The 12,222-nt window shown below is 41.7% G+C and overlaps 1 protein-coding gene across 3 annotated transcripts in view; it reads right to left on the reverse strand.

Annotated features, from left to right (window-relative positions):
- polr1b (RNA polymerase I subunit B) overlaps positions 1-12,222 on the reverse strand; it is a 40,172-nt gene that overhangs the window by 2,923 nt on the left and 25,027 nt on the right. For all 3 annotated transcript variants that reach the window (XM_088350487.1, XM_088350485.1, XM_088350486.1), the window contains exons 8-14: positions 11,567-11,738; positions 10,557-10,972; positions 8,196-8,366; positions 7,983-8,139; positions 7,726-7,922; positions 6,990-7,240; positions 1,160-1,667 (exon numbers count right to left, since the gene is read on the reverse strand). In XM_088350487.1, the coding sequence (XP_088206613.1) occupies positions 1,160-1,667; positions 6,990-7,240; positions 7,726-7,922; positions 7,983-8,139; positions 8,196-8,366; positions 10,557-10,972; positions 11,567-11,738 (1,872 nt within the window). The remainder of the gene's footprint in view (positions 1-1,159; positions 1,668-6,989; positions 7,241-7,725; positions 7,923-7,982; positions 8,140-8,195; positions 8,367-10,556; positions 10,973-11,566; positions 11,739-12,222) is intronic.

Here is a 12,222-nt window from a genome sequence, read left to right on the forward strand (position 1 = left end):
TGGATAAACATTCTGTGGATTAATGAGTCAAAAATTGAACTTTTTGGGAGGTGTGCAGCCCCTCTGGTCTAAAATGGCACGGCATTTGACAAAACAAACATGGTGGTGGCAGTGTGATGGTTTGGGGCCGCTTTGCTGCCTCAGGACAACGTGAAGGAATAAAGAATTACGGAGTTTATCGGAAGATCCTGAAGGAAAACATTCGGCCAGTAGTTTGTGCCCTTTGACTCGAGAACTTTCGGAACGTTCAGCAGCACAACGATGCGAAACACACCAAGTCCACATCTGAATGGCCCATAAACAAAATGAAGGTTCTAAAGTGGCCAAGTCAAAATCCAGATTTAAATCAAATTCAAAATGTCAGTTCATGCTAGAAAAGCCTCCAATGTGGCAGATTTCAAACAATACAGCGTTGTGAAAAACGTATTACCCATTATCGTGAACAATTAATTTCTGTTTTTGTTACCAAAGGTGGCGCAACTCGCTAAAAGATTCAGGGGGCAATCACTTTTTCACATAGGGCCAGAAAGGTTTTGACTTTTTGTGCCTTAAAAAAATAATAATTTCAAAACTGCATTTTGCATTTCCTTGGGTTGTCTGTCATTTTAAAATTGGTGTGATGATCTGAAAGCTTTGTAAGTGATTCATATGCATAAGACCGATAAATCCGGAAGGGTGCAAATACTTTTTGACGGCACTGAATTGCAGGGTTCCTACAGCTTAGGGCAAGTGTATTCCAGACTTTAAGACTTTTTTTTGGTTGCCTTTTAAAATCCAAGACCTAAACCACAAAAAAATCAACAATATTGAAACAAAACAAAACAACAACAACAAAAAACGATGAATTGAATAAGAGGTCATTTTAAACAAAGTTTTTTGTTGTTGTTTTTTAATTTACATTTTGGTCCAGTTGAAAACTTTCCATCTGAAAAGCATAGCATTCTCAAGTTTTAGACATGGGAAACAAGAAAGAAAAAGGATGTTTACAGTACATAATGGATTCCCAGTCAAGACTGGCAGGTGCCAATTGAAGGCCTCATTTTTAGAATAAGGACTTCAATGCCTTTTAAGACTTTAAGGATCGGCGGGAACCCTGAATTGTATTCTATCAGAAATGGAAACGAAAAACTAAAGACACGAGTTCACCCCGTGCACTTACCTGGAACTTGTCAGACACCATGTGCCGAAGCCGCTGGTAGTAAACCACACCGATGAAGATGTCGGCCTCCAGTTCCAGGCCGCTGGTGCCGCTGTAGAGTCGCTCTGTGCCGTAATAGTTGTAGCCCCCGGCCCGCAGCATCTCTCCGAAGTAATCCAGCGCAGAGTTTTCCTCGGAAAAGACGAAAGGCGTGGCGTCGTGGCCCAGGCCGTGCAGGGAGCCCGACTTGCCGGCCATGCTCTCTATCAGCATGCCGATGGTCATACGCGACGGGAAGCCGTGCGGGTTGAACAGAATGTCGGGGCTGAGGCCGCTCTCGCTGAAGGGCATGTCCTCGGCCGGCCACAGGCGGCTCAGGATCCCTTTCTGGCCGTGCCGGCTGGCGAACTTGTCGCCGATGGTGGGGTTGCGCGGAATTCGCACCGTGATGCAAACGCGCCTGAATGAGCCCGAGCCGCTGTCGTTGCCGCAAATCTTGATGTTGTCCACCACGCATGCTTCGTGGCTCCTGATAAAACAGGAGAAGGCAAGTGTACGTCGACTGTAAGTTAATCCAAAAAGTCAACACCAACCTCGTCAAGAACTGTCAAATACTGTGCAACGTAAAGCTTAAATTTACTACAATATTCTATGGCTTGGACCTAAAAACCCTAAATTTACCCTGCGCATTAAAATCAGGTGCGTCTCATATATCAGAATATACGGTGGATAATATTAGAAATGCATGGTTACACAGTTAAATGATACTGCAAACAGTAACTGTTCTGCCTTTGAGAAACAGAGTTGTCCCTGAGTGCCCTCTTGTGGTTTATATGTTAATTGCAGGGTTCCTACAGGTGCTTGAAATCCTTGAAAATACTTGCATTTTAATGTTTTAAAAGTCAGATGCTTGAATTCAGGGTAAAGTGCTTGGAAATGCTTGAAATTATTTCTATTGCCTGGCAGCTTTACTTGATAGACCACACTTTTAAAAGACTTAAGTGCGTAAAAATGACTACTTTGGGGGCTCCAGTCCTGATTATCGAGTGGTCATGTGAAGCGTTACTGCCCCCTACTGTCGCATCCAAAAGGACAGGTTTATCAGACTACTCATGGGAATTTCGGCTCTTTCGGTTCGGTTTACTGAAAAGAGACGGCTCTTTTGTCTCAAATGACTTCTCAGATTATTTTTAAGAGTGATGCACCAAATTATTTAGTAATATTAAATGTTTGGCAAGAGATCCTAGCCAAAAACATGAATTATAAATTTAAATGTTCACAAATCAACCAAAAAATTGTAAAATACAAAACAATTTTAGCTTTCAGATCATCTCTGAAACTGCAAAATAATACAATATAAATAATAAATATTAACTTCAGTGCCATACATAAGTGAGAAAATGCAAAAAAAGTGAGTATTTAAATTTCATTTTTAATCATTTTAGACACAGCTCTTCTGAAAAACATGACAAAAATGTAAATTCAAAAAAAAAAGGAAAAAGATCAGCAGTCTCTGTGATTGAAAGATTCCGCTTTTCAATAGCAGTAAAATGAGTCCAAATTTGGCTCATTTTTCTGCCCCACATACATACAGTACCTTCTTTTTTGTTTTCCGTATTAAACTCCTTAATCACCCTATAGTGCCTTATCTGTATTTACAAACAAGTCTGACGTATTGAAGCTACGTGTGCCTTGTTCAAGCAGAATGGCAGAACTCATGTAAGTTTTTAGACTATTGACACAAAACAGATCTTAGATCATAGCTTGGAACAGCTCAAAATAGCACAAAGTATGTGCTAGAAGCACGCAAAAGGTCCCAGTTGCAACACTGGGTGAAAACATGCATGCACCTGGAGAGGGATTGGCACCACCAAGCTGTACTTGCCCAAGTCACACCACAGGAAATGGTGCTCCTATGACCCTAGTGGTTAAAGAACCAAACAACATGTGCTTAGAAGCAAGATAGCGACGTAATTTTAGTCATCAAAGCGAACAAAAAACCCCCAAAAACGTTCTTTTAAACAAAGCTTGAGGTCTTTCCTTTGAAGGTACTGGGAAAATATATTATTTAGCCTTGAAAGTGCTTGAAAAAGGTGTGGATGCGGCGGTGGGTACTGAAGTCAGACAAGTTGAGAACCACCGCTTTAGATTATGAGAATGATTAAAGGTTCCCTTCAGGTTTTTCCTGATAAAAATATCTAAAAACTTGTTGCTCAAAAGGCAAGATAGAGTAAATACAATTATTAAGTTTGCCTTTTTAAATTACCGTGTTTTCCGCAGTATAAGGCGCACCGTGTTATAAGGTGCACCTTCAATGAATGATATATTTTTAAACTTTTTCCATACATAAGGCGCACCCCATTATAAGGCGCTATAAGTGCATGCTGGTTTAAGATCAGGTAACTGTGCAATTTTGTAATTTTAATCCTGTGCAGTCCTTTGAGACATTTTTGCGATTAAGGGCGTCATAAATAAATGTGACTTAACTTGACTTGGCTACAGTAGAGGATGTAGTTACGTTATACAACCGTTAGATGGTGCCGCGCTAAAGGGAATGTCAACAAAACAATCAGATAGGTCAGTCAAACTTTATTAAAAGATAATAAGCAAGCTTTCCACAACTCCATTCACTCCCAAAATGAATAAACAGCCGTTTTATTATTTTCTCTGAGGTAAAGCATTTTCGTGACACATCTTTAACATCTTTGAACAACAGCAAGGCATAACATTTTACTTTTCCTTCATTTAGTCAACACGCAAAAAAACGTCTGATAATGTGATGGTAAATTGAACGTTAGTGCAATCGCAATATAGTGACACTCGTAATGTGCAAAAACATCAAGTGCAAAACAATAACAGTAAAGCAATAACATAATAACTAAAATGTAAAATGTTGTAGTGGGTTTTACATAATTCACCCATGGAACCATTGTTCAGTTAGCGAGTTCCTAGGGGGACTCTTAATTCTGCCGGCTCGAGCCACTCTCGTGATCGATTCATTAATGTTGAACTCTCTCGCTGCTGCTCTATTCCCGTGTTCTACTGCGTGACTGATCGCCTTGAGTTTAAACTCTGCGTTGTAAGCGTGTCTCTTAATAGGAGCCATTTCAGGGTCTTTATACAAACGCACAAATAAAAGAGAATCGTTGTTTAATATTTCCCAGTATGCACAGCGCACTTCTTCTACGCGAAAAATGGAGTTGGTGGCTGCTTACCGTAAGTTGCGAGACCTTGTAATTCAATATTGATCCATATATAAGGCGCACCGGATTATAAGGCGCATAGTCAGCTTTTTAGTTGTCCAGCTCGTAGATTTTATGTGCGCCTTATAGTGCGGAAAGTACGGTAATTTGTCAATCGATAAAGAAATTTATTGACCCCTAAGTACACTAGAGATTAATCAACAGACACTCCCCTACTTACTAACATTCGAGTTACGAAAAACGGTACAAACATTTTTTTCGGGATGTCGAAAAATATCCGGACATTGCTGTAAGTTAGATTTTGTATATTGTCCACCTTTTTCCGAGAACAGGACATTTCTGTCGTGCTTCTTTCCGCCTCAACCGGCGTGTGGTGGCGCTGTGAAAACTCACCCAGCATTAGAGGTAAGATCGGGCCCAAAAAAAGCACCCGAGCCCGACGCAGGCCCGAGGGGTATTAAACCCGACCCGGACCGAGCCCGACTAATTAACTGGATTTGCTGGCCCGGCCCGAGGGGGCCCGAAATTACATATTTTATTTATAAGGAGGGGTGATTTATGATAACAAATTAAACTCTGCCTTTTGTTACAACATCTAGGCCTAAGTTAAATAAAACTGTATAAACATTTACATCTTTTATATTTCTGTGTCTGCACTGCAGATGTTACATTAAGCGACAATCTGTCATTGACGTTTTTTTTTTTTTTGAGGTAGCGAAAACATTTAAGGGCGTCCGTCATTTTGACGACTTGATCATTGGGCCATAATCCACAGCAGCAGTAGTAGTACGTCCTTAAGATTTTAGCGCGGCACTATCATTGAGGGGGTGTTGACGTGTTGTGCCCTTTTCCGACTCCTATGCAAATCCCCCCCCCCTGATTGTATTCTATATAAAACGCTTATTAAAACTCTTACCAGAGTGCGTTTTCCTCGTCAGTTCTCCTCTCTTGAGTTTATCCTTAACTTCTTGTTGGTCCGACTCCATATCGGGGATACCAGGCCAAAATCACGCGAATTTGCGGAGGGGAAGATTATTAAGAGGACAGCATTCACGTCACGTCACGTGCACAGAGCATGCTCTGGCTCCGTTAAAAGCAATTACAGCTCCTTCTCTGTTTTATCCAAATTATTTATTTTATAACAAGTATTCCTTGGTCTAGTATCCATACATAGTTTAAGTATATATTTTTAATGAACATATATTTATAATTATTAATTAATTAAAAAAAAAAAAAAAAAAAAAAAAAAAAAAAAAAAAGCAGGACCGAACCCGACCCGACCCGACCGTATGACTGACATTTCAGGCCCGACCCGGCCCGAAATTGCCTCGGGTTCGGGTTCGGGTTCGGGCTCGGGCCATGAATCTTAGCTCTACCCAGCATCCACCCCGAAGAAGAAATCAACTTCCTCTTCGTAGATAGCATGTAAACATTCTATATTGTATCTGCAGCGCGCTAATACCTTTGGCCTTTTTTAATTTTTTATATCTCGGGCATCCATTCAATATGGTCGGTGTAAAGAAGAGGCGAGCAGTTTCTTTTGATATTAAAGTGGAATAAGAAAGCTTGATGCGGTTGAAAAAATGGTCGGATCTCTTTTTTTCGTCTACTCTCTACCACGGAGGAGGACCTCTTGCATCTTCCAAAAGTAAGTTAAACTCAACTTTATAGAGCATATTATTTTATGAAATGTTTATTTTTTTTAGTACAAAACAATACAGGTTACTTATATAAGCCTTAAACATACATTCCATACAAAATAAGGCACTGAAGCAACAAATTCAACTTACTAACACTCGGCCTGAACCTGTCTCGTTCGTAAGTAGTGCGTCTTAACACCCATTAATTAAAAATATGCTATTTCCTGCACCATAAGGGGCACCAGATTACAAGAAGCCCCCCCAAAAGTATTTGTCATACATAAGGCACATGGAATTCGAATTACAGCAAGAGATACCGTGTTTATTAGTGTAGAAATGTTGCTGATATTAATGCATTTGGAAAATGTCGCTGATTACAGTCTCAAAACATCGTATGCAACTGGAATCTAATGATCTCGTTATCGCACTATTTTGACTCACATTGCCAGAAACAAAAGAGAATGAGAGAACAGAAATTCGTCCTGAAAGATTTAAATAAACGCAAACAAGCACAGTAGGATAACATTCCTTGTGCGTATAATGACGAATCGACCTTAGCGTTTATTCATATCTTTAAGGACTACTCTGTTATCTCTCAAACATTTGTTTCTGGCACAGTGAGTAAAGTGATAATGAGATAAAAACTAATACCTTTACGTGCGTTAACTGTATGACTGGTGGTTAAGTGTTGGCGCTCTCACCACACAGGTTTGATTCCTGATGCATAGAAAGTTTTTGTTTTTTTTGTTTTGATCAATGATTACGCAAATACAGTAGTATACCGTAAACCTTTTGCAGTCACACACGCTTTAATGTATGCAATTCCAATCTCGGCCAATGTATTGTCTAGTATATAAGGCGCACCGGGTTTTAGGGCGCATTTTCAAATTTCTTCCTAATTTGGTGTTTTTAGGTGCAACTTAGTCCGCACTGTGAAATGTTTCGTAAGCCCTTTAAGAAAAACTTAATCCGGTATTCTATATTCTGTAACCTCTTTCTGGTACTCACTTGTAGAAGGTGACGAAGGCCTGACCGGTGTTCAGATTGATGTAACTGTAGTACGGGTCTCCGTAGCGTAACATAGCACCCACTGGGGGAAGTCCGTCCGGATCCAGTTGGTGTTTGACTTTGGGGTCTCCCGGCTTGGCCCCGAACACAACGCCATCCTGGCCCCGAGCCTTGTCGGCAAGATCCACCAGTTCTGTCTTGTAGATGCAGCCGTGAGCAAAGCCGCGCTCCCACGACGACTTGTTCACGATCTGGCCAGCAGTTGGCGCCAAACAACAACAAAAGAGGTTTTGAGCGGAATGGAAGTACATGACATCGGGTATAACACACATTTTTGATTAGGAATTGGTACAAACATTTGTTTAACTCGTCCCCAGTTTAAACTGAGCGAGTGGATGCAACGGGAATCAAACCCAGGTCATGGCAGAGAGAACAAATTCTCACCACAGGACTATTAGTGGAATAGATGACACAAGAAAAGGCAGTAGATGTTATCTCAATATCAAACTTTTTATAAATACACAACTTAATTACCATCCGTCTCTGGCACTGTGTCTAAGATAGTGTGATCATGATATAAACCCAATGCCTTTTCATGTTATTATTTAAATGAATATTTCTCTTTTTAATGACGTTTTCCATCATGAATAAGAAAACAATTTAAAACACTCAATCATTTTTTGTTAAATCAGCCGATTACGGCATTTGATTTGACGCCTGATGTACAGAGACTGACCATAGCGTCCTCCATGTCGTATCCCGTGTAGGAGATGACGGCCACCACGGCATTGGTTCCGCTCGGGTAGTTGTCCAGCTCGTAGCGGTCATACATGGACGGGCGCACCAGCGGACTCTGCGGCGTCTGCAGACGGTACAGCTTGTTGTCCGAGCGATCGGTGAAGGCGTGAAGGGGGAAGCCCATGGTCTGCTTACCTGCAGACGGACCGGGGTCAGAATCTGGAAATCAAGCCGGAACCTGTTGCCGTCACTCACCCATCTGACACTGGTACATGTTCCTGGGGCTCTGGTTGTGGTCCGAGTAGGGGATGAAGTTGGCCACCACGCTTAGCATGCTGTGCGGGAAGAGCTCCTGGTGGGTGCTGACGCCCATCTCCACCTCCGTTTCCGCCACGGCCACGTTAACGTAAAGCTAGAGAGATGCAAACGTCACCTTTCGCACGGCTTCCGCGTTTTCCCGGGGGCTACCTGCTCGAAGGTCCCGATGAGCTCCTCCTTGCCGAGTGCCAGGTTGCGCACGGGGCGCACCATGCGGCACAGCCCGGTGAAGAGGAACAGGCCCGGGTACAAGCTCGCTTTGCCCGTCTTTGGCACCAGGACAATCTCGGTCCAGGGGGGAACCCTTTTCTCTTGTAAAACCTGCATTTGAGATGTAAATGAAAGGTGAGAGAAAGAGTGGCAACAAGAAAAAGTTGCATCCACATACCAAAATAGAGTTGCTATTTGTGTGTTATGATGTTGAATCAAATATTAGTATCATCTTGACACATTTTTAATTATTAGGGTTCCTACTGCTTAAGGAAAGTTAAATTCAAGAGTTTTTACTGCCTTTCGAAATCAAATTTAACCGGGCATGGTCCACAAAAATACACAGTTGAAACAAACAAAACAAAAAAGCCACTTATTGTTAACACTTTCCCATGGTTTAAAGCAATGGTTCCCAAACTTTTGCAGGCTGGCGCCCCTTGGCTCCCCAGTGAGTTTCTCCTTTGTCAAAACCAAAATAGGTCCAAACAAGTGATGTATCGCCCTTCTTCGGTGCAAGCTAGGTTTCCTTCTCGTTTGTTGACTCTGGGACTATGTTTTCGGTGTCCGCTATGACACTCAATGAGTTCACACGGTGGGTGTGGCATAGTTTGGTGCTTGCAAACTTTGAATCGCGTTTATTGGCTTGTGCTATTATTAAAACTTGCCTCTGATTGGTCAGCGCTTTTAAAACAGTAACAATTTTGGTTGGCCATAGCCCCATCACTCATTACAACACCTTGAAAAAAACCACAGTGGTTTGCGGTTTCACAACCGCACTATGTCACATCGCGATGTCGATTCGATTTTGGTTAATTGTGCAGCCCTAACGTGTTGCGTATAAATCGTCAAACAACCGTTCGAACTTCTGACTTTGGACTGCCGCCCCCTAATTCCTCCAACACCCCCCCAGATCTTTCCACGGTACAGACTACTTTTGTGAACCAATGAAACTTCTATGTATGAAGTTTCTATGTATGATGTTTTGGTCTCGCGGTTTGAGTTTTTGTCTGCTGATCTCGGCCAACGAGATCTCGTTGCTTCGAGATTACGTCATTGTTGTGGTGCTTGTCGTCGAGCGAAGGTTAAGTATTCCTCCGAAAAAAGTTAGTATTAGGTGAAAATCAACACAAAATTGGTAATTTCTTCTCTGTCAGTAAAAGAAACATAATGCAGAAAGTGATAACAACGGCAATAATTCCGGCAAAAAAAACAGTACGTTTTTGCCGTACAAAGTACGTTTATTATGCATTTTAAGACGTGTACGATGTACGAGAAAATCTGTACGGAAAAACGCAAATTTGTCAATGGTGGGTACCATCAGGTATACACCGACTATCACTAAACGGCAAATCAATCAAGTCAAACGAGTTTGAGTTGTGTAGTGAAAGGAAGTCCGTCTTTTTTTAGAGAACCGGCTTTTTTGGCTCAACTCATTAAAAAGAGCCGTCTCTCAAACGGCTCACTTGCTTTGTTGATTAATATTACGAATTATGTTGTATAAAGGAGTTAAGAAAAAAGTAAGTATAAAAGGAGAAAGTAAAAAAAGACAGGTTTGAGGTTATCCTTTTAATCGGTATATTACCAACAATAATTTGATGCAGAAAATGAATTAATAATTTGATGATTAAAACTGAATGGATATATAGATTTGTATTATATATTTGTCGCCGATTTACAATTTCAATCTCGATAACACTAAATTTTGGGGACCCATAGATCTCTGATTTTTGAGCATGCGAGTCCCCGGGACCCATCACTTTTCAGAGGTAAAATGAACACTACAGAAGACATGTCCCAGCTCTGAAACCACAACACCGTTTTGATAGTTTGGTTATTGCAACAATGTTGCCATGAAAGTAAATCGGGGAATTAAAATTAAAAAATGATGTATGTCACTTTATCTTTTTAGTTCAGACAAATATAATTTCGGAAATTGGATTTAAGACATTTTAGACATTTTAATGCCAATTAAAGTTATTTTTCTAGAATAAACAATTCAATGCTTTTTAACACTTTAAGGATCCGCAGGAACCCTGATTATGTTAACAAGTTGTAACTATTAGAAGTTAAGCGAGCCATAGGTTTATAGCTATTTAGAGTTAACTAGGATGATTTGGGGAAACCGTGAACAGAGTAATTGGTTTTTGGTTGTTTCTTATGGGGACGATTTTTTCAAGATACAAGAAATTCCATGATTCGATCTTGAACTGCAGATGAAATGATCTCGTTTGTAGAGGGGCCACTGTATTTAATAAAAAAAGTATATATCTCTCAGGCGCAAAAAGACTCAAAGTCGGTTACCTTGAACCTCCGTAGCGAGTCCACCACCCCTTGTGCCAAGTGGGCCTCCACCCAGCCCACCAGAGCGCCATCCAGCACAACCGGGTAGCAGTCGGCATAGGAGCCAGCGGGGGCTGCATCGGCAGGGGTCACGCCTAGAGAGCACAGCAGGCCGGGCAGGGCCACGGTGGGAGCGAATGAGCTCACTACGCTGCAACTGGCCGTCATGTGGTTCATGAGGCCGCAGGGTTCGCCGTCAGGCGTGTGCACGGGGCACAGGAAACCCCAAGACTCAGGGAGCAGCTTGCGCACCGAGGTTGTGCGCATCTTGGCAAAGGAAGCGCCGCGGTGCACGCAGCGGAAGTGCGACAGGTAACGGATGAAGTTCAGCTTATCGGCCACCACGCACAAGCCCGTGTTCTGCATCATTCCCAGACCTGAAACATTTACGAACATCCTTGAAGACCCTAACGTCAAGCTTAACTTCAAACCTTAACTCATTCGATGCCGTAACGTATAAAAACGTTTTCAGAAGCGCTACCCCTGGTGCCAAAACGTAAAAATACGTCATCAGTATGTATCAAGCCTATAAATTATCGTTCGATGGTAAGAGTGGCTTTGATCATATTTTGTCCACAGAAAGAAAACATTTTCTTCCTAAGACTTTATATTTTACAATGTAACCATGATAATATTTGAAAATAATATATTCTTAATAACCCAAAGCAAAACCCCTACACACTCAGTAAAAATATTGAAAATAAAGAACTGAAAAATATTAAACAGTTCTAAAAAGTGCTGAAAAGCATGGATAAGTAAACATATAACATGGAAAAAGTACTGAGTAGCATGGAAAGAGTAAGAATTGCTGTTAAAAAAAAATTACTGAAAAATACAAATAAATATTGGCCTGAATTAAACTAAAAACAATACACAAGCCTTGAAAACCAGACCCTCTGCTTGTAAATCAGAACTCTGTCTTCAAACTTTAAATGCCAAACCAATTCCACAAATTTGCGGCGCTGACCCACCTGACTTGGAGCTGAGGTTCCCGGTGGCCAACAGGTACTCGAAGGGTTTGGTGAGGTCAGTTCCCATGTTGAACATCTTGATGATGTTCTCCGACGTGCAGCCGCCCTTCATACGATTTCCTCGCTTCTCAAATGCCAGCTTGATTGACACCAGCCACGCCCGCAACCGCTCCTGCCACAACAAATCCGATGCAACTTCATCTTTACTCATATACAGTGAACGCACCGCTTCATTTATCACTGGTTCACCGCTTTGTTATTGATATAAACATATCATGCATTGTGTTAAGCAGACAGCACACGGCAAATGCTGTCAGAGGGGCAGAAGTTATGTGTGTGTATTGGGTGTGCGTGACTGTGTGCGCAACTGTGATAGGATAGTGTATGTTGTCAGTCAAGCAGCGGGGCAGGCGCACAAGTCAATGTGTTCACCCAAAAACAAACTGGGAAGGATGGCGACCGCTAGCTTTTAGCCGCTAGTTCCTTTAAAAAGAAATGCATTGATTTAATCTGACTCTGGAAACTCAGAAGAGAGCGATGAAATGCTGATCATCAGCGGGTATGCGATAGATTGTAATCGGGTCTGAGGATACATGTTTTACAAAGAGTGGAAGGCAGCATCGGGCAGATTACGCCCCAAAATGAGAATCGATAGT

The sequence above is a fragment of the Urocampus carinirostris genome, chromosome 12 (assembly GCF_059441175.1).
Source record: "Urocampus carinirostris isolate Australia breed hairy pipefish chromosome 12, RoL_Ucar_1.0, whole genome shotgun sequence".
Lineage (NCBI taxonomy): Eukaryota > Metazoa > Chordata > Actinopteri > Syngnathiformes > Syngnathidae > Urocampus > Urocampus carinirostris.